This window comes from Canis lupus, chromosome 7 (genome assembly GCF_003254725.2).
Source record: "Canis lupus dingo isolate Sandy chromosome 7, ASM325472v2, whole genome shotgun sequence".
Lineage (NCBI taxonomy): Eukaryota > Metazoa > Chordata > Mammalia > Carnivora > Canidae > Canis > Canis lupus.
The window spans coordinates 44,654,982-44,675,781 of record NC_064249.1 but is presented as its reverse complement, the minus strand read 5'-3'; the positions used below and the strand labels follow the sequence as shown (position 1 = coordinate 44,675,781).

Here is a 20,800-nt window from a genome sequence, read left to right as displayed (position 1 = left end):
AAAGAATAAAGATACTGGCTACAAGAGCAGACCCTGATTTTAAGTGATCAGTTTTTGAATGTCACACAAATTCTATAAATAGAGTTTTATGGCCCAAATCACACTGCCAAAATGGTTTGAATTGATGTAATAATGTGAAGGCAATATGTAAATTACTAGTTTCTGGATCCATAGTGGATGAATAAATTTAGAAGAATCTTAAATATTGACGATAGTTGCCTTGTTTTTCTTAAGATACTAAAAATTTGGGATCCCTGGGTGGCGAAGCGGTTTGGTGCCTGCCTTTGGCCCAGGGCGTGATCCTGGAGACCCGGGATCGAATCCCACATTGGGCTCCCGGTGCATGGAGCCTGCTTCTCCCTCTGCCTGTGTCTCTGCCTCTCTATCTGGGACTAGCATAAATTAAAAAAAAAAAAAGTTACTAAAATTTTGAGCAAAAAGCATAGTAATTTTTCATTTCTTCCTGTTTTTTTTTTTTTTTCCTTCTCCTTTCTTTAAAAAAAGAGGCAAAGTGAGGATATTTCCACATTTGAAATGAGGCTAAGTCAGGATGAGGGGCCTCATCAGTGAAGTGAAGAGTGGTTATTCAGAAATACTGATGACTGAGGGTTTGTCTCACTCATGAATAATGTTTCATTAGTTGGAATTATGAATTAGAGCTGTGGGCTACCCTCAAATAAAAAAATAATTTAAAAAATTAGAATTATGGAGATAGAACTTAGCACAGAGTGCTAAAATATTCTATTGTCGTCGTCGTCGTCGTCCTCCTCCTCCTCCTCCCCCTCCTCCTCATTTTATTTATCCATTCATGAGAGACAGAGAGGCAGAGATATAGGCAGACGGAGAAGCAGACTCCCCTTGGGGACCCTGATGCGGGACTCAATCCCAGGACCCTGGGATGAGCCGAAGGCAGATGTTCAACCACTGAGCCATCCAGGTGTCCCTAATTCTGTTGTATTCTCGTCTTGGTTTCTTTAATTACTGTTTAAAAGATTTGAGTAGGATCCCTGGGTGGCGCAGCGGTTTGGCGCCTGCCTTTGGCCCAGGGCGCGATCCTGGAGACCCAGGATCGAATCCCACGTCGGGCTCCCGGTGCATGGAGCCTGCTTCTCCCTCTGCCTGTGTCTCTGCCTCTCTCTCTCTCTCTCTGTGACTATCATGAATAAATAAATAAAATCTTAAAAAAAATAAAAATAAATAAAAGATTTGAGTAATCAAGGAAGAATAGTTTAGTTATAGCAACCATGATCCCTAAAATCTGCCTTTTTAGTTTGGTTTAATTCAGTTATCTTGTTTATTTTTAGAATGGTAAGGGCTGAGCCTCTTGTTATGAATCTACCACAGGGAGTTTTAAGTGCCTCTTGAGGCTCAGCTCCTTAGAGAGTAGGCATGGAGAATTTGGGGGTGGTTGTCCACATAAATAATGAATACTCATATAGTAATAAGTGAGCATTGTAGCAGGACTTAAAGTGGAGAGAGAGAGAGAAACAGCCAGGTGCCAGTAATGTTTTATGGAGGGGTGAAACTATCCCGTAGTTAGTATTTGGCAGCGAGAGGGAAGCGCCCTGGAAGGTTTTGGTACATGAGGATGCAGGGCAATATTTATAAGTGATTCTAGTCCCCAAACTGAGGTGTAGGAGCAGCTTCCAAGGACTACAGGGTCGTTGGCATTTTCAGAAGAGTCAGGTTTACACAGGGAAGTGAAAAGTTCATGCAGTCTTCCATGGATCTGACCTTCCAGAGGGCAGTGGAAAAGTTGTAGGAAGGTAAATAGTGGGTGGCTGGAGCAAAGGAGAATAGCAGTGGAGTGGAGGATGATAAAGAAGAGCAATGGATGGGTCCCAGAGGCTTGTGCTTGTGGATGGCCAACAGGATGGAATTACAGTGGTTTACTTCATATAATCACTGGTTTTCCTCCTACCTCTCCCTCTTGCTTTCTCCTTTTCCACGGGGGCTCCTGTATACTCTGATGCTGTTACTTCCCATATACTGTTCTCCCGCCTCACTGACTCATCAGCCAGTCCTTTGCCAGCCGACTGCTAGCTTCACTTCTTCCCGGCCCCAGCATGTTTAGGCCCAGCTCTCCTGTCCCATATCCCCAACTCAGGGAAAGTCTGTACCCAGCTGGCAAAGTCTGATCCCTGGATGCACACTTGCAGTCTGTATCATGCTGTTTAGCATAGCTGGAGAAAATCACATAGTGGCAGAATCAAGGATTGAGTTAGCTTTCTTTCTTTCTTTCTTTTTTTTTTTAAGATTTTATTTATTTATTCATGATAATCACATACACACACACACACACAGATAGAGGCAGAGACACGGGCAGAGGGAGAAGCAGGCAGGGAGCCCGACGTGGGATCCGATCCCAGGTCTCCAGGATCACGCCCCGGGCCAAAGGCAGGCGCTAAACCGCTGCGCCACCCAGGGATCCCTGAGTTAGCTTTCTAATCTTGAGCCTCACAGGGCTGCCCAGCAGATCCTGTCTTTCCTTAGGCAGTGTTCTGTCTTCATAGTGGTTACTTCACTTTTCTGAATCCCTACCCACACCTGTGTTCTGCATGTGGCCTTGCCGCAATCTTCACAGATGAACATTGCCTCAGCCTTCTGCCATCACACCTGTTTGTTCTCTGCCTTTTTTCCAAATATGGCTGGGTTTCTCCCATCTTTTAAAATTCCTCATGTACACATATCCCTCTCCCTCAAATCCATTTTTTCTTTCTCAGTACTATCCTGTTGCATTTTTCTTCATAGCCCCAAACTATTTAAAATGTGTCTGTTCTTCATTCCTTTCCATTATTCTTCAGTTTGCTTTGCTACATTGGCTTTAGCCCTGTCACTCCTCTGAGGCTCTTCTAGACATGGTGTATGTATGGTCATCTTATTGCTGATTCTAGTGGACCCTACCTAGTCCTTTTTCTCATTGGACCTCTCTGTAGGGCATTGGTAAGCACTTCTTCCTATAAATTCTCATTCCATGATGTCCTGGCTTCATATTTGAAGGTTTTTTTCCTACCTCTCACTTTAACTTGGTGAGCTCTCCTTCACTTGCCCATCCTTAATTATTGGTGTTCATCGTGGTTCTGTTTTAGGCTTTCTTCACTCCTCTGGATGCCCTTTACCAATTCCCACCTATTACTGGAGGGCTCTTTCCTCCCTGGACCTTTGACCTGAGCTTTAGAACAGTACCTCCAGCTGTCTCTTGGGCATCTTAGAGGCACATCCTCGTCATGTCCTAAGCAGCCACTGTCAGCTGTTCATTGGTGCACTGAAGGGCACTGTAATTCTAACCAGTTACCTAAAGCAGAAACCTAGCCATCATTTTTTTACTAAGTATGTTTGTTGATTTGCCTAATTCCCAGCATTACTAACCCTCTGTGTATTCAGACACACAGAATATCCCCTCATTTTGTTTCTTTCCTAGCTTAGACTTAGTCATTTCTCACTCAGCAAACTATAACAGTCTAACTGATTTTCTTACCTCTCATATTCCCTGCCCTGATATTAGTTCCATTTTTACACTCCAAAAGGAAAATTTAAAAAATGGAAAACCAGATCATGTCACTGCTTAAATTCTTCAGTGGTTTCCTACTTCTCAAGGTCAGGTCCAGACTTCTTACCATGATCTGAGCTTTGCTGACTTTACCAGCCTCATTTCCCATTACTTGTTTTTACTACCTTACCCCACATTCCACTGAACTTTTATACCTTAAAGAGCAACAAGAGTTCCTTCTTGCTGCTTTTCCTCACCTGTGCCTGCTCTTCCCTAAGAGCTCAGTGTCTTTGATTATTCCTAAGTCCGGGAAATTTCCCTTTTCTATACCTTTAAATGCACTCCTTACCTTCCTAACTGAGCATTTTTCCATGCCATAGTATAATAGACTGCTTTTTATAATCCTTGAGTATATTATGAGCTCCTTGAGGGTAGACTCTCTTTACCTCCTGTCTTTGTCCTCTGTACCATTCCTAGCACCTGGTGCACAGCCTCTCATAAACAAGTATTTATTGTAGGAACAAGTAGATGAGGTAGATTGTTACAGTTGCACAAAGCAAGGCTGCTCAGAAGATTGAATATGGACAAGTTGAAGGTTTGAAAAAAGAGACTATCCATTTGTATTCCTAGCAGTGTGGTAGGAACAGTGTGTTGGTAAGTTGTAACCTCAACATTGAACTAGAAATTGGACAAAAGCAAGGTATCAGGGTCAGAGCAAGAATCTTAGTTTACCAAATCAAGATTTACCATACTCCATATAAGCAACCACTCCAGATTTAACAAAACTGAGTTTTGTCTGATGAACGGTGCCTTTCATATGCTTGTAGGATTCAGAGTTATTTACCCACTGCCAATATTTAGGATCCTGTTTCTGGTATTCTTTAATACAGAAAGTTAACAAGCCCTTGCAGACTGTAATGTAATCTCAATCACTAATTGTATCTGGAAGCCATTTGAAGCTTTGTGGTCTTCTGTTTTCTCATACGCATCATAGTCAACTTAAGAAAGTAATAATAATAAAGAATTGAAAAAAAAAAAAAAAAGACCCACAGTTGTATTCAAGTTTGATTGCTTTTGACCAGCTTTCATCCAGCACCAAAATATTTTTATAGAGCCATATGTGACACTTGCTGTGTTATGCATACGCTTCCCCAAGTTTCTACATAGACTGTAGTCACTGTCTTTGGACATCATAGCATTTTGCTTATTTAAAGTTTTTCCCTTAGGCTATGTTCTCAGAGGTGGAACTACAGGAGCAGAGAGTGTAAAAATTAGAAGGCTTTTGCTTTGGGACTGTCTGTAACTTTCCAAGTATGCTAAAAGTTCACAGGAATATAAAAGTACAAGGTTTCTCAGTGACCTTGAAGCATTGGAATAACTAATGTGAAGGGGTAGGGGTGGGGAAGTTGTGTCTCTAAAATCTTACTGATACTGGTTTAATTTATATGAGGTATCACCAAGAATTTTTTTTTAAATAGGGAGACATGATATTTTATCAGATGACGATATATTTAAATAAAATACCCTTTAAAGAGTAATTGAAAATTTGTACTTGTTGCAACTTGATTTCATAACTCCTAGATATTCTAAATTTCATAAATGGCAGAATATTTAAGGACTGGGTGCATAAGTTGAATTTTTTAACTTTTGTTAGAATTGTTTATATTGCTATATCTACTTTGATGCTATGCTCTCAGCCTTTATTGAGAGAGAATTCTGTGAAGCTCATGTTTTCAGTGAGTTGGAGAATGTGTTTTATTGCACCATGTTACGGATGCTTTGTGAAGTCCCTTGTGAAAAAGTTCTCACATGCCCCACTACCACAAATTGTTGTGCTTTTCCAGAGCATTTGGTTTCTTTCTAATAAGTGTCAGCAGTATACAGATTATGTTTTATTTGATCTGCCACTAGCCTTTTAGGTGTGGTTTTGGGTCAGATTTTGTCAACTCTGCATTCCTTTTGAGAAAGACTGTAAAAATTGTTTAAAATTTAAAGAAAATTGTTAAATCCTTCATAAAGTATTCCAGTATAAATGTGATATTAAAGAGTATTTCTGTTATTTATTCCATACTACCTTTAAACTTTTCTGGTTTAGAATTTTGTTCTATTAAAATTTACTGGTAAGCAGTAGATAACACCATTGCCCTCTAGGTGGTGACAAACCTGTTCTACAGGTCATTTAAAAGCAGACAGGAGTTGAATGCAGAAAGCATTGTGGAATAAAATATAATAGAATATTATCACAGTTTCTATATACCTATTTACCAAGTATTCAAAAAATATTTTTTTCTTCCTAAGGAACAGAGAACGAGAGACTTGATAGTTTCTCTTTGGTGAGCTCTTGTACAGCAATTCTGTTACTGTGATTAAGCCTTGATGGGAAATCTCTTAATGAGTTGTTGGTGCTGCTTGTGAGAAGTTCAAACTGTTGAGCTTATTCTTCCTCCCTTCTCTCTCAGGTCATTTGGATCCAGGATTCCTAGCAAGTGACAAGACATCGACTGGCAATGCGCCTCTCAATGAAGAAATTAATATTGCCTCTTCAGATAGTGAAGTGGAGATTGTGGGAGTTCAGGAACATGCAAGGTAGGATATTGAGCATTCTGATATTTTAAATGTGAACTTGATTTTAACTAGAATCCAAATGAGGAGAAAATGGTAGTCCTCATGGCATGGCTGGCATGAATGGTGGGAGCTCTCAGCTTCCTTGGACTTAAAAATGCTTTTTGAATTAGACATGATACAAGCTTCAGAATGTGTTGCATATCATCTCATATCAAAGAACATCTCAACCATACATGTATATGAAGTAGAACTGATGTTTTCCTCTTTATTTTTTAGCGAATGTCGCGATAGCTTGACAGATTTTTCTCTCATGGCATAAGTATCACCCTACTTTTCCCCCTGTCATTTATAATTTCTTGCCTTTCATTTTATCTGGAAATATATTGGGAGCAAATAATTGGGAAATATACATCTGACATCATACTTCTATTACTTGTTTCCTAAAGTACCTCTCTTTGTCATTCATTAAAACTTGTAAGTTACTTTGGTCTGTTCCTAACATAGTAGATTTTTAGTAATGTTCATGTGACTCAGGCAGTCCTGTTTTTAGGACAAAAAAAACCAGGCACAAGACATCAAATTTGTGTAGTATTATGAAATAAGTTTTGAAATTTGTCATTCTTTAAGATTAGGAGTGAGTGAATTGTAGCCTAGAGACCAAATCTGCCTGTTTTTATATGGACCTTGAGCTAAGACTGGTTTACATTTTTTATTTTTTTAAGATTTATTTATTTGAGAGGAGGGAGCACATGAGAGAGAGAGAGCATGAGCAGGGGAGAGGGGCAGAGAGAAAGGGAGAAGTAGGCTCCCCACTGAGCAGGCTGCTGACATGGGCCTCAGTCCCAGAACCCTGGGATCATGACCTAAGCCAAAGGGAGACACTTAACCGACTGAACCACCCAGGTGCCCCTAATTTACATTTTCAGATGATTAAGGAGGGGATCAAAAGAACAAGAATGTTTTGTGACATAAGAAAATTATAGGAGACTCCAATGAAATACATTTATCCACAAACAAAATTTTATTGGAATGGAGCCGTGCTTGTTCATTTACATATTGTCTATGGCTGTTGTACTCCGGTGACAGTGTTGGAAAGTTTCAACATATGCCTTAGAGCCCTCAAAGCCTTATGATATTTACCATCTACACCTTTGTAGAAAAAATGTCTACTGATTCTTGCTTTAAGATGTTCCTAAGAATTAGTTCTAGCCTTCTCAGGGGTATTCCTGAGGAACATTTAACATACACACACACATAGCGAACAAAAATTTAGACTTTGGAAAATCTGTATTCTGCATAACAAACAACTTTTCTTCAATCCTGTAAGAGTTGAGTTGAGATTTCCTGATTTCCACAGGTAGGTGAATAACACAGTACCCTCATTACCTGGCTCTTAGATTTGATTTTATTATTTGGATAGAAAGGTAATAAAGCATTCACCAGCATTTCTTCTGTTGTATATATAAAAGACAAATATAGGAGTGGAGAATGTGGGCAAAATACACATGTGTGTAAATTGAGACTGCTTATGTCTTAATGAGAACTGATCCTACTTTCTGAGACACTTTTCAGGTCATACCTGTTGGGACTTGAAGGATGTAGAGTTAAGTCATTGTTTAACATGTCTTCTCCCCAAAAGCGGCCAGTTCCCAGATGTTATCAGACCTAAACACTTCCTCTTCTGTCCATGTCTATGCCATAAGTATGTCTGTGTGGCTGCTTCCTTTTCTCATTCCTGTTGTTAATGGTTATTTTCCCTATTCTGGTGGGAAAGAATTTTCATTCTTCAGTCTTGCTTTAATTTCTTCTTTTTATTTGTATCTGCTTAATCAAGAACTTTTCCCTCTTCTCTTTTTTTTCATCTGTTCCCTGCATGCTAACTTATCCCTCAGATGAGAAGATAGAGCTGCTGATTTTTTCCTTTATCCTGTGTTTGCCATTATTTATTTCACCACTGTTTCTTACAATATAGAAGACATGAGTATCCTTTTAATCCTTACTGCAAACCTTACCTTGTCTATTACCAGATTGACATAGGCAAATTATCTTCAGTTGTGCCAGAAGCACATTATCCATTCACCAACTTCCTCTTGAGTTACATTTCATATTATAACTCACTGTCACTAACGTATTCCTACTGAAGTAGCAAGAGTAGGCAGTAACCTGTGTTGCTTACCTGATCTCTTTGTCTCTGAGACCTATTACTTGGTTCAGTTCTCTGTTAACTTCTATTGGATTGTCCTTTACTGTTCACTTGTGCCTAGAAATGTTAAAGAGTGATCCACCTTTTGTCTTGGTGTCTTTGTTAAACCTTTCTTCCATTATAAACTCTTTAGCTTTTATTTAAAAAACAAAACAAAACTCAACTCTTCAGTTTCTTTTTTCTACCAGTATTTTGGTATCTGGAGTGAAAATTACCATTATATTTCTGTTAAAACCTGGAAATTTAAATTCTAAGTTCCTAACCACCCTCAACACACATGAACACACACACAATCTCTAGTACACCCATATCCATACTTTAGGTCTTTTATCCAGATCGGCATTTTACTCTATAGACCTATTTGTTCCACTCTTGAACTAAGTCAAGTGACTGGCTACATTTTAAATAACATACTATAATGTTATCTTCAAGGACTTTTTCCTTACAGGCTCTGAATCATCAGGATGTGTTTTATTCTGATCCTTTGGTTTGAATCCTGTGGAAATACAATCTTAGAGGTGATAAATTTATTATGGAATCTCATTGGTAGTTAATACTGCCTATGATAGAACATAGAGTTGACAAGTTTTGTTGGAGTATTTTGAATTGACTCTTTGTCATTCTGAGGGGATCTTTTATTTTGGTCTTTGGGTCTAGGACTGAAGAGTCTCATTGGCTCTTCTGTGTCTTTCTGAACATTTTTTCGGTACTTTCTTTAGAGGAAGCCTGATAATCTTTCAAACATTTGAGATTAAAAAGCTGAGAAGCAGGTTGGGGGAGAAGCTTTCTTGTTGCTTCGGAGTTACTGCTTTGGCTGCCTGTATCTCATCTGGAATTTATTTCTTTTACAGGTCTAGGGTTGCAGTTATGAAGTATTGATGGGCTTCTGGCAGGGTTATCGCTTGGAAAAAGGTTTTAGGTTTTGATCCACATCTTTTTGTTCTAATTTGATTTGCATGCATAGATGTTTTGTTTGGATTTAGTTGTCCTGTTCGTATTTTTTTCTTTTGATATTCTACCTCGCTGCGGGCTTTCTCAGGGTTTTTAAAAACCCAGACTTGGTTCTTGAGTTCTCTGTGGGATTGTGGTTGCTCTGACTTGCATTGCGGTGCCATTTTTCCATATTGAAAGCATTTTGTTTCACATTGACTCAGTAATTTTAGTTATTATGTCTTTTTTTTTTAACAGTTTTCTCTTTTCTTGCACGTTAATACCTTTCCCTGCTCTTTTAATTTAGATTTTGATATGTTCCTTTAGTTTCTGTGTTTCTTCTAGTCATAGACTGTAAAGCATGCCTTCTGAACTAATGGTTTGAGTGCATCTTTTATGACCACCTTGTATTGCTGTGATTAACTCCTGACGTTACCTAAATGTTGTCATTTCTAGATGTTAATTTTTGAACAGTCCATTTTCACAAGATGTTCTTTGCCAATAAAATAGACTTTTCCAGCACCTCTAGTTCCTCTGTGCCCATTTAATTTTGCCAGAAGTTTTAATTTATGGCCCTCTGCCAATATTTTTCTTTGTCCTTGGTCCTTTTTCCTTTTCTTCTACCATCCTCATTGGTAATTCCCCTAGGAAGATGAATGTGTATAGCACAGATTTTTCTGTTACAGAACTTTTGCAATGGTTTCTTTGGTACCTGTCTTGAAGCTTTTGGAAATAATCAGATCCTTACCTCATTTCACTGAATCTTTGGTCCTGTGGTTGTTTGTCTTAATGTTGGTTCATCCCATAACAGAAGAATTAATGCTAGAAGCCTTTTCCATTTAAGACTGATGGCCTCCTAGAACCAGTTGCAAACATTAACCCTAAAAAAGCAAGGGAGGCACATAAGCATTTCCCAGAAACTAAAGATTCATTTCATCTTCAGTTAGGAAAAATAAGTAGGGATGTTATCTAAGAGGTCATGTTCGGGCCCTGTAAATGAGAGCAAAAACAATTAATGTTTAATGTTGTTTTCTTAGGATAGTAAGCTAACTGTATCAAAAGCTGACCCATTAGAGCCTGCCTTCTTTCTCTGTTTTTTCTTTTCCACTGTGAAATCTCTCCTTTTTTGGTTTCCATGTATGAAGAGCAGGAAATTATTCTATCAAAACTTACTGTTTATAAAGTAGGTTTTTTTGGGGGTGGGGTGGGGAGTGAGTCCTAAGTGTTTTCTTGGATATAGAACTCAAAATATGACTCTAGATTGTATCTTATGCCTGTTGCCCATTATATGCAGATTAAATGCTTTGTGAAAACACAGCCTGTATCTGTATTAGATTTGGATTGGATCAATTAAAAAACAGCTGAGTATGATGTTCCCACGCCAGGTCTTTCATCATATAGAAAAAGAGTTTGTGATAATCCGTGGAACTGTGTTTTGTGTTTGTAGCCTTACCAAAATTTTGAGTCTCTCACATCCTTCTTTATAGGGCATCTCTGTAGGGCTGGTAACAATTGTTCTGGTCCCTTTTCCTCCTGAAAAATTTTCCCTCTCTATATGGTATAAGTTGATCTGTAATGTATACCATCTTATAAAATAGATGCAATGTTTCTCTGACACTCGTTTGTTTACCAGCTTGAGTTGTTTTGCCCTGTACTTTAAAAGGAAATGTGGTAAAAGCCTTGTTCTGGCCTCATTCATCTCTTAGCTACCATTTTACTCAAGATGGTTGAAGTCATTAAATCAGAAAAAAGTTTTGAATGTTTTTATTGGCTTATAACACACACAGAAAAGTTGTAAGTGTATACTTTAGTTTTTGTAAACTGCATCGTCAGTAACTAGTGCTCCAGTCAAGAAACAGAAGTCCCTCTTGTACCATCTTCCGTTCACAACCTTCCTGCCATTGGGCCTCCTGTGACTACTATCTTGACTTGTAAAGGAGAGTTTTGCCTGTATTATTCAAAATCTTAAAGTCAATGCTAACCCTAGAAGTCATCTTAGAATACTCTTTAACATTCCTGACAGATAACCCAAGCACTTGCTTGAATGTTTAAAAGGCAGTTTATTCCATTTGGTAGTAGCTATAATTGTTGTGTAATAACGATCATCTACTTCCCTCCATAAAGTGATTTGTGGTTGTTAGTTTGCTCTTGAGATCTCTATACAAGGTGGAGTATGCTACCACGTTCTTCCATGGCGATTCTCCCTTCTTTGGGAATTGGCCTTACAGTTGCAGTTAATTAGGAGCCAAGAAAGCTTTTGGCTAAAGATGGAATCATCACATTATCTGGAGAATCTTAAAATTTCAAAATGAGAGAAGGAGACTGAGTCAAATGAATGAGGCCTAGTTGCTTCATCATCCTTAGGTGCTCAAGTATCTTTCCAACAAATTCTCTTTTTTTGCTTAATGTAGTCCAAATTGGTTTCCAGTAACTGGAATCATTTGTAGCAGAACTACAGAAGTCATCTAATTCAGATAGTTGAAGAAGTGCCTCATCTCCTTATTCTCCTCTCTGTGTCCACCATTCCTCAGTGGTAAATAGTGTCTCTACGCCTCTCGCTCTCCTACTCTGAGTATATTCTAGAGTCTGCTTTGCTATTTATTGAATGATTCCCAGGGGCTAGGCAGTGCTCTTTACAATCAGACATAGTATAGTACTTGGGGTGCAGTCCGAGGAAGGCATAGTTACCTAGTGGAAGATAAACTCCCTGGTGAAGACTTTTGTTTGGGTCCTGTGCTTAACTTGCTTAAGCCCCTGGGCAGTTGTCTTTTGGCCTTAGTTTTCTCTTCTGTAAAATGATCAGATTGGATCAAATCCATTTTATTTTTATTTTTTAAGGATTTATTTATTTTAGAGCATACTCAAGAGAGCGAGAGTGAGCATGGGGCAGGGAGGGGCAGAGGGAGAGAGAGACTCTCAAGCCAACTCCATGCTGAGTGAGGAGTCTGACACTGGACTCTGTCTCACAACCATGAGATCACAACCTGAGCCAAAACCAAGAGTCAGATGCTTAACTGACTGACCCACCTAGGCACCCCTGGACCAGATCCTTTTTAAAGCCACTCCCTTGTATAATTACTTTAGGGAGCAGTGCAGAGTAACAGTTGGGACTAAATACCTCTTTTATTTCGGAGATATTTCTAGGAATTTTGCCAAAGATTATATCGACTCTCTCTGTAGCCATTCATTCTCTGAATTCTGATAAGTTTCTAGCCACCTTTAATTAGTACTTGTACAGATGAGCTTTTGAATTGTTGAAGAACTTTAGATTTTTAAATTGTTAATCTGGGCCTATTTTTGCACTCTGCTTTGCACTCCCTGTGTTTTGCCTTACCTAATTTAATACACACAGTTGTAAAACGAAAACCCTATGTTGTGAAAAGCAGTGGACTTGAGATCAGACCTGACTTGAAGCTCCTTGGCCCAACTCTTTCAAGCAGTGTGACCCTGGGCAAATCATGTAACCACTTTTTATTTTTTATTTTTAAAAATTTTACTCATTCATGAGAGACACACACTGAGAGAGAGGCAGAGACACAGGCAGAGGGAGAAGCAGGCTCCATGCAGGGAGCCCGATGCGGGACTGGATCCTGGGACTCCAAGACCACACCCTGGGCTGAAGCCAGGTGCTAAACCTCTGAGCCACCCAGGGATCCCCTGTAACCACTTTAATCCTCAGTTTTCCTTCGTTTGGGTATGGATAGTAATTTCCAGTCTACTTCCTAGGTCTGTTGGGATTGTCAAATGAGGTGAGACTGCTTAAGAAATTCAGTATTCTATTGCTGTCAGTTATCAAAACCATTTCTATAAATGTTGAATGGACTCCTTTGGCTGATAATCGTCTGTGATTACAAGATCACTTCATCTGAGTATACTTCATCTGGGTTGGACAGATCTGGATTAGCCTTTGGACTTTGTGTCTTATATTTTAGGGCTTTTCATTAGCTAATCTTTGAAAACGTAGTACCCTCTGGGTTAATAGCTACTTAGCCTATTCTGAAGAGATGGTGGGCTTCTGGTATGGTAACAAATCTATGTTCTGGTCCTGGGGGATCTGTTTTTTGGCACCTCTCTTGGTGGTAAAGGAGTGATTTTCAGGCTACCTTTGTAGGAGCAAGGCCTCTTTGCAGGATCTTAAAGGTGTTTCAGTAGTTTTTCAACTAAATCTTGTCTATTGCATTACCCTAATGTTCTTTTGAATCTTGTAGGGCAGGTAGCAGTGGATCATATCTCAAAGCTAGAATTCTCAAGTGATCCAGCATCACTCATTGTACACAGATTGTTAGAACAGCTGCTCAGGATCCACTGTAGTAGTTTATGTGACTAGAATCCTGTCAGCTGCCATTTCTCATATATATTACATAGGATCTGGTCAACACTTTAGATGTGAGGACAAAAGTAGCAATGAAAGGGATACCTGGGTGGCTCAGTGGTTAAGTAAGAGTCTGCCTTTGGCTCAGGGCAAAGGGCGTGATGGCGTGATCCCAGGGTCCTGGGATTGAGTTGCCCACATCAGGCTCCCTGCATGAAGTCTGCTTCTCCCTCTGCCTATGTCCCTGCCTCTCTCCCTGTGTCTCTTATGAATAAATAAATAAAATCTTAAAAAAAAAGTAGCAATGAAAGCTTGGGCAGCCTGCTGTCTTCTCCAGATCCAGAGTTACTCAGTGATTAATCCTGGAGGCTCACTTACAGTTCTATCATTTGATTGGAACGTAGAATTCATTATGTCAGTGTTTCAAAACGGTTTTCTTCCAGTGAACTCCTGGTGAGATTTATCAGATCTCACAGGGTAGTTCTGTCCCTCTGATAAAACACTTTAGAGAACCTTACTGAGCACTTTTAGCCTTGTTACTTTCCCTGAACTAAAAGCAGTTCAGGTGAATGAGCCAGGTGTTCTGTTGTGACCTTCAGGATAAGGGAAATTGATCCTTTATGCATGACCTAGTACTTACAGACTTCTAGAAATCCAATCTGTAAAGGAGTATTACTATCTTTGAATGTAGTATTTCCAGTATGGCATAGAACTTATTTGGGAGAATGGTTTGTAACTGTATTTCTTACTGTTTCATTTCATTAGACTAAGATTGTTTAGGTATCTTAATTTTGCTCTGAATTTATGTTGTGCCCTGTCCTGAAGACCCCAGAGATGTAAGTGTGTTAAGTGAAACATTGTATTATCTGTCCATTTCAGTAACAGATCTAGACATAACTCAGGAGTTTCTCACTGAGGCAAGATTGTTGTCCATTTATAGGCTAAACTGAGAGAGGCAGGAAGGGAGACAAATGGCGGAAAAAGAGAAGGATATTGGTTGTGAGTTTCATGAACTCACAAAGTAGGCTTATCTTTGTGAAAGTATTGATCAGTGCTATCGAAACCATACTGCCTTCTATTTTTCCTTTGATGAGATTGACCATGCTTATGCGTTTGCTCTTCATCTCAATTGCAGGTGTGTTCATCCTCGGGGAGGTGTGATTCAGAGTGTTTCTTCATGGAAGCATGGCTCAGGCACGCAGTATGTCAGCTCCCGGCAAACACAGTCATGGACTGCCGTGACTCCCCAGCAGACTTGGGCTTCACCTGCGGAAGTTGTTGATCTTACCTTGGATGAGGATAGCAGACGTAAATACCTACTGTAATACAATGTCACTGTGTTTCCTCTGCACTGTTCCCTCCCACTTCCTCCTCCTCTTTGTGACATGGAAGTTCATTGTCATAGCTTCAGCCTCAGAAGCTGTTTGTGGCATTTGTATAATCGAAACTCATGGAAAATTGCCCCCCCTTTCTTTTTTCTTTTTTTTTTTTTAATTAAAAGAAGTCACTTAGGAAAATAACTTAGCACAGAGAAAAGAATTTCTTCCTTCCCTCAGTAGGAATATGAGAATGATGAATTTATTAGACAACTTCATTTTACTTGGTGACTTTCAATCTTAGGAAATTCTGCCTTCCTTTTAGAATAATATTTTAATTACCAGGTGAAATGGATTTCAGTTTTGGAATCTTGTATTTATTTTTCTGTGTAATAAAATTAATATCTAGACTTGACCACTGTCAGCCCACCCATTGGCACTCCTACCTTAGGGCATTTGCACACATTTAGTTAGGTCCTTATTGGCACCTAGTAGGGCATGTGCATTTGAAAACTTGTCCTTAAAAATAGAAGACAGAAGTATTACTTTTCTTCTAGCTTAAGTCTTCTGCCTTCTTTCCTGATTTTGCTCCTGGCTGACTTCCCACAACACAAATAATTGATATGGCCCTTTGTGTTTATAAATACTGCTAAGGTGACTTAGTTGGTTTCCTTTTTGCAATAATTCATAACTGTTTGGAAAATGTCTGCTTTGGGGGCAGAGGCATTTCGAATAGATACCCACCATGAGGTTTTTTGGGTATGTGAGGAAAGTATTGGGAGGGCAGTGGGAAAATCTCTCTCCCTCAACTTTTTCCCCCTGGTTTGTTCAAATAACAGGAGAACACAGAAACCTGTTGCTTAGGTAGAATATGAAAAGTTGTGTTCACCTCTAAGACTGTGGGCACTTAGAAGTCTGAGAAGACAGTGCCTTCTTTCATAGCTGGTCTCTCCATAAAGATATACAACAACTGTTTAACACTTATGCTGAAATAGACCTGATGCTGTATTTGGGTATTTTTCTCCTCTACCATCTAAAAGTGGAAAAGTCAAAATGCACTATAAGAAACCAGATGCAAAGCACATAAATGACACTGTAGGTTTTACAGTCTCTAAATAAGCAAAGAGTAGTAGGAGCTTCAGGGAATTCAGGAAATGCCAGTGTTGGAGTTTTGTGGCATTAGTTACTACCTTTTTTCCTATAACATGTTGTAGTTACTAGTGAATTCTTTTACAAGCAATACCTAGTTAGAACACTATGTACTGTGCACAGGGAGGAGTGAAGTACTATTGGCTTAGAAGACCTCATCTTTTGTTTTTCCATGGTTCTTGTTTGCTTTTTTTTGTTTCCATATCTGCTGTGACATTGCTGTAGCCCTTTGCTTCCCTACCCAAATGCCTTGGTGGCTTTTCCTTATCATCAGAGCATGAGAACTACCATTTTCAGTTGTCATTCAGTGGACACACATATACCAAGTGCCTCTTCTGCTATGGCACTGTGCAAGGTAGGTGCAGCAGGGCCACCAAGGCAAACGGGACACCCCTGCGTGCGCATGCATCAGAGTCTGCCTGGCTCCACCTGCCTGGCCTTCTCTTCTGTTGTGTTTTTTTTTGTATAGACTCATTTAGTCCTCTACGCTTTTTCCTGCTGCTTTAGTTCTTCCATATACCTCTTCCATGGGAGTGGATGTAAGCATGTGTTCTTTGATCTTCTCTGGTAGCATCTCATTTGATCTGGCCTCTGTTCTTCATCAACTTTTTATTTTCCCGTCAATCTCCTTTTAGTAGATCAGGCTTTTAAAAGATCATGAACCTCCAGTTTTAGCACCTCATATCGGATCTCTCACGTGGCCACAATTATAGACAAAAACCAAAGATCCAGAGGCCAGAGCGAACTAGGACCTTCTGCAGATTCACTACTGGTGTATCCTTGGACCTTCATATTTTACTTTAGGATTAATTTATTGAATTTTACTGTTACATGTTGTTTTTGACTTGAATTAAAATGCTAGACAAAGCAGAAATGTACAATTTCTGGTCTGTGTTTTCCAGGAAAATCATTGGGAAAAGAATAGAGTGGATTATATGACTTGAAGTTTTTGCAGCTTATTTTTTCCCCAGCATCAGGGCAGAGCCCCATTTTAAAGAATGTTTTTGCATTACCCATTCTTATGTTAATAGTGTGCTTTGTCCAATTCCACACAGCAGGTGATTTCCCGTGACACACTTTCTTTAGCCCCTAATAGTCCTCCTCTAAAGAGAATTCTTCCGGTGTGCTTTGTGCACCGTGGATTGAGAGCAGAGAGCAGAGTCATAACCGAGCTCTTCTGTGGCCTTTTGCTTTTACACCAGGTTGCACTTTCCCTGCACCTGCCCCTGTTTCAGCATCCTACCTGACTTGATGCACCAGAACAGGAATTTAGAAGTTAATATGCAAAAGCGGGAGAGGACAGGATGGTAGAGACCATCAGCTGTTTTCCCCTACAGGGTTGGGATTTTTTCCACCTACTAACTATAGAGGGACTGTGTTTCAACTCTTCTTTCATTGCCAGACCCAAGAAGAGTGGGGGTGTGGTTTCTGGCAAGGTTATCTTACTATAAAATTCTGTGGGAAATGACTCCTGTGACATTTGAAATTTCTTTTAAAGGGATTGTTGTTAACCAAAGTGTTGCATTTGGTAGCATAAATACTTCTTTATGCTTCACAGAACATTGTTCAAAGTAATAGCCCTGCTAATGTGGTGTACTTGGGTCACAGATTGGATTCTGGCACTAATTCACTTAAGTCTCTCCCTCCCCTCCAGTTTGAAACCATAGAGCAGTAACTAGCTATCGCGTCATCGTGGCTGCCGTAGAACATATACGTGCTGCTCACCAGTAGCTGTCTTTTCATTCTGACGGAAGGGGCCAGACTGAATGGACTCCAGTATTTGTTACAATTGAGCATCGCATAAACTCTGCTTTTATTATTATTAATTGTGAATAGCAACCGTCTGATTTGCTGTTAGCGAGTTGTTCACTGTTACTTTTAGCAGATTAGCACCATAGGTAACTTAAAAATGAATTTGTTGCCTGCTTTTTATACTGTGTCACAAGGTTTTTGAAAGAGCTGGGGACACAATTTTGTCTTTTAGTTTAAACTTTTTTTTTTAAATGCAAGGAGCCCCTAATCTCTGTTTTCCAGTATGTGTATGATGTGACTTCCATGTATATATATAAAGATGATTGCGCCCTAACCAAACTTCCTCAGATTGTGCACTGTTTGTTTAAAATAATCACGTATTTTAGTCCAATGCTGTTGTATTTTTCATTTTATTTAAAACACTACATACTTCTTATTCTTTTAACAAATTTTAAAGAGTAGTGATCTTAAAAGAAAAATCACTGGATAACTAGGAAATATTTTTGTTGTTGTTTTGTTTTGTTTTGTTTTTTAAAGAGCACAAGGTCATATGAAGCCTTTTGTTCCTCTTACCATGAAAATGAAATGTTAGCCATTGTATGGCTAGGAACCAATGCACTTGGTGGTTAACAGATCTGCTGTTGCTGGAGTGTGAGCGTGGACTTGATGCAGTGACGACAAATCATTGCTTAGAATTAATGTTTTAAAATGTGCAACTCTAGTTTTTAAAACAAAATTTGGTTCTTCTTTTACATTCATTATTTAGTTTTTGTTTCCATTTAGTATTTAATGGTCTTTGGAGAAAAAAATAATAAAACAGAGTGTTATATATATATTTTTTGGTGCAAGATAAGATTTTCTGTTTTTTGAAATAAGTCTGTAGCATAAAGGTTAAACTATTTTAAGACAAAATAAAATAGAGTGTATTTAAACAATGATAATTTCTGAGGATTTTTTTCTATCTGCTTCAGTTAATTAGATGGTGCCTGGAGCAGCTCCTAAGTTAGCTTTTGGATGTGAAAGTGGATTGTATTTTGTTAACAGATCGTGGTGTGCCGACTTTTTCCAAGCAGTAGCTGTATCCTACTCCTAAGATGTGCATGTGGCCATTGGTGTGTTAAATCTAGATAAAAGTAGCTTTGCACTGGTTTTCCTGTGGCCCCCCGCCTCCCTTTCCAGCTAAGGCCAGTGAGATTTCCAAGAGAGCAGAAAGCTTCCTAGCACTGGGCACCTCTGCTTCTGGGAAGAAAGCTCAGCAGATAGTTATTCCCAGAGACCAACGCCCGACTGCATACACTTTGCTTCTGGTTGAATATCATATTCAATGTAGGGTGTTTCAAAAACAGCTTAAAGAACTTTTCTTTTAATTTGGTTCTGTTTTCAGGTTTTAAAAATTTGATTATAAAACTGATAGGAACTACCACATTAGCATCTCCTGACTGTTATAACTTATCTTCACGTAAGAGGGGATGAGGAACTGGGCAGAACAAGACCTCTGTGTACTGAAATACCCCTCCTGGGTCTCTTCATGTTCCTCAAGAATTCTTGGTTCTACTTGCACTGGGACGGGGTCTGTTAACAATGAGGAAACACGCTGGGTTATTTCAGCTTTTTGGAAAGGTTCTATTGTACCACCTTGTGTCTGAGCCTAGACATATTAGCACCTTTGAGAAACTCTTCTTGGACTCCAGAAGAAAACTGCTTACCTAGGGCCTTACTTTGAATCCCTTTTGCCCTCGGATGCTGCTTTTGTAAATGAGTAAGTAAAATAATTTATGGCAAGTTCTTAATTTCTTTCTACCTTCTTCCTTCTACTCTTGGCTGGCTTGTGGCCTCACTTTGCTTTATTGACGTGTTTTTCACAGTAGGTGACAGCTATTTATAACTTTACTCCTGGGGAAAATTATAGATAAACCTTGACCAAATATATAAATGCCTCTTTGGCTCCAATTTTGGAGCTGAAGTAAAGTGAATTTCCTCTACTTATGGTGTTTTTAACTCTATTACTGATCCAGGAAGGAGTGATCTTCCTAGGTCATTGGTAAATACGGTTTTCTTTACTTCCTTGACTTTGTGTTTGAGAGCCCCGAGTCCCAGAATCTGAGAAATTCTGGGGCACCGTGGAGCTTTGGCCAGGGGAATCAGCTTGGAGCAGAAGAAAGCAGTAGAAAATACTGGAGGGAGCAGTGAGCTCAGACAAAGATGCACATGATGATCGCACGCCTCATGGAGATGCAGAAAGAGCCTGTGCTTATTCCAGAGGTGGTGGCACTACTCAGTCAGGCTGCCCTTGTGCATTGTAGATGGAGTGGCTTTTGGCAGGGATTCCTTTTGTGTGATGAAGATTCACAGTCTCCTTGTTTCAGCCTTGCCCTGAGATCCCATTTGGTGGGGTGGGTGAGTGAAGGGTCAGAATGCCTGCTGGCAGTGAAGTCAAACCTCAGAAGGGAGGTGTGGCAGCAGCTGCCTGTGTGATCTCAGAGATCCTGGCCTGCTGGTCGGGAATACCCCTTGCTGGTAAATTATATCAATCTTGCTTCTTATTCTTCGGTGAAAGAAGCTATACGATACCAGCTTTTTTCCATCATGCTTTTGATAATTGACACCTGAGAGGAGTCATTTCTGTTTTCTCTCCGTGATGAGTCCATCCTAAGAGTGGGAAGGTGAAGTATTATTGAGCCCTTACACCTGTGATGGAGTCTGAAGCAAGCAAGTCTGACGTTAGAATGGATATTGGGGTCTGGAGCACCAGGGGGCATTAGACAGAGGGTGTGGTGGCTAGCGAATAAAAATGCTGAGCCGGATACTAGGAGACCCCAGAAAGGCCAGCTGACCACCTAAAGAAGTTAATTTCTATACTTGTAAAATGAAGAATTTCTTACATCTCTTTTCCAAGACCTAAAGGTAGAATCGTGTGCTGTTTTAGGGGATAATTTGTTGTTCTGCAAAGCGTTCGGGATTTTTCAGGCAAGAATTCAGGAGAGCAGCTCACTCCAGGAAGCTGTTCAAAGGACTTAAAGGTCTGTCCTCTCACTGAGGTGTTTGGAAGGCACTGGATGACTAACACTCACAAAACCTTGACT

At 39.6% G+C, this 20,800-nt stretch overlaps 1 protein-coding gene across 4 annotated transcripts in view; it reads left to right on the top strand.

Moving 5' to 3' along the window:
- Window positions 1–18,658, top strand: part of C7H18orf25 (chromosome 7 C18orf25 homolog) — an 80,560-nt gene extending 61,902 nt beyond the window's left edge. For all 4 annotated transcript variants that reach the window (XM_025428994.3, XM_025428996.3, XM_025428993.3 and 1 more), the window contains 2 exons: window positions 5,950–6,076; window positions 14,636–18,658. In XM_025428994.3, coding sequence (XP_025284779.1) covers window positions 5,950–6,076; window positions 14,636–14,825 — 317 coding nt within the window. In that variant the 3' untranslated portion in view covers window positions 14,826–18,658. The remainder of the gene's footprint in view (window positions 1–5,949; window positions 6,077–14,635) is intronic.
- The last annotated feature ends 2,142 nt before the right edge of the window (window positions 18,659–20,800 follow it).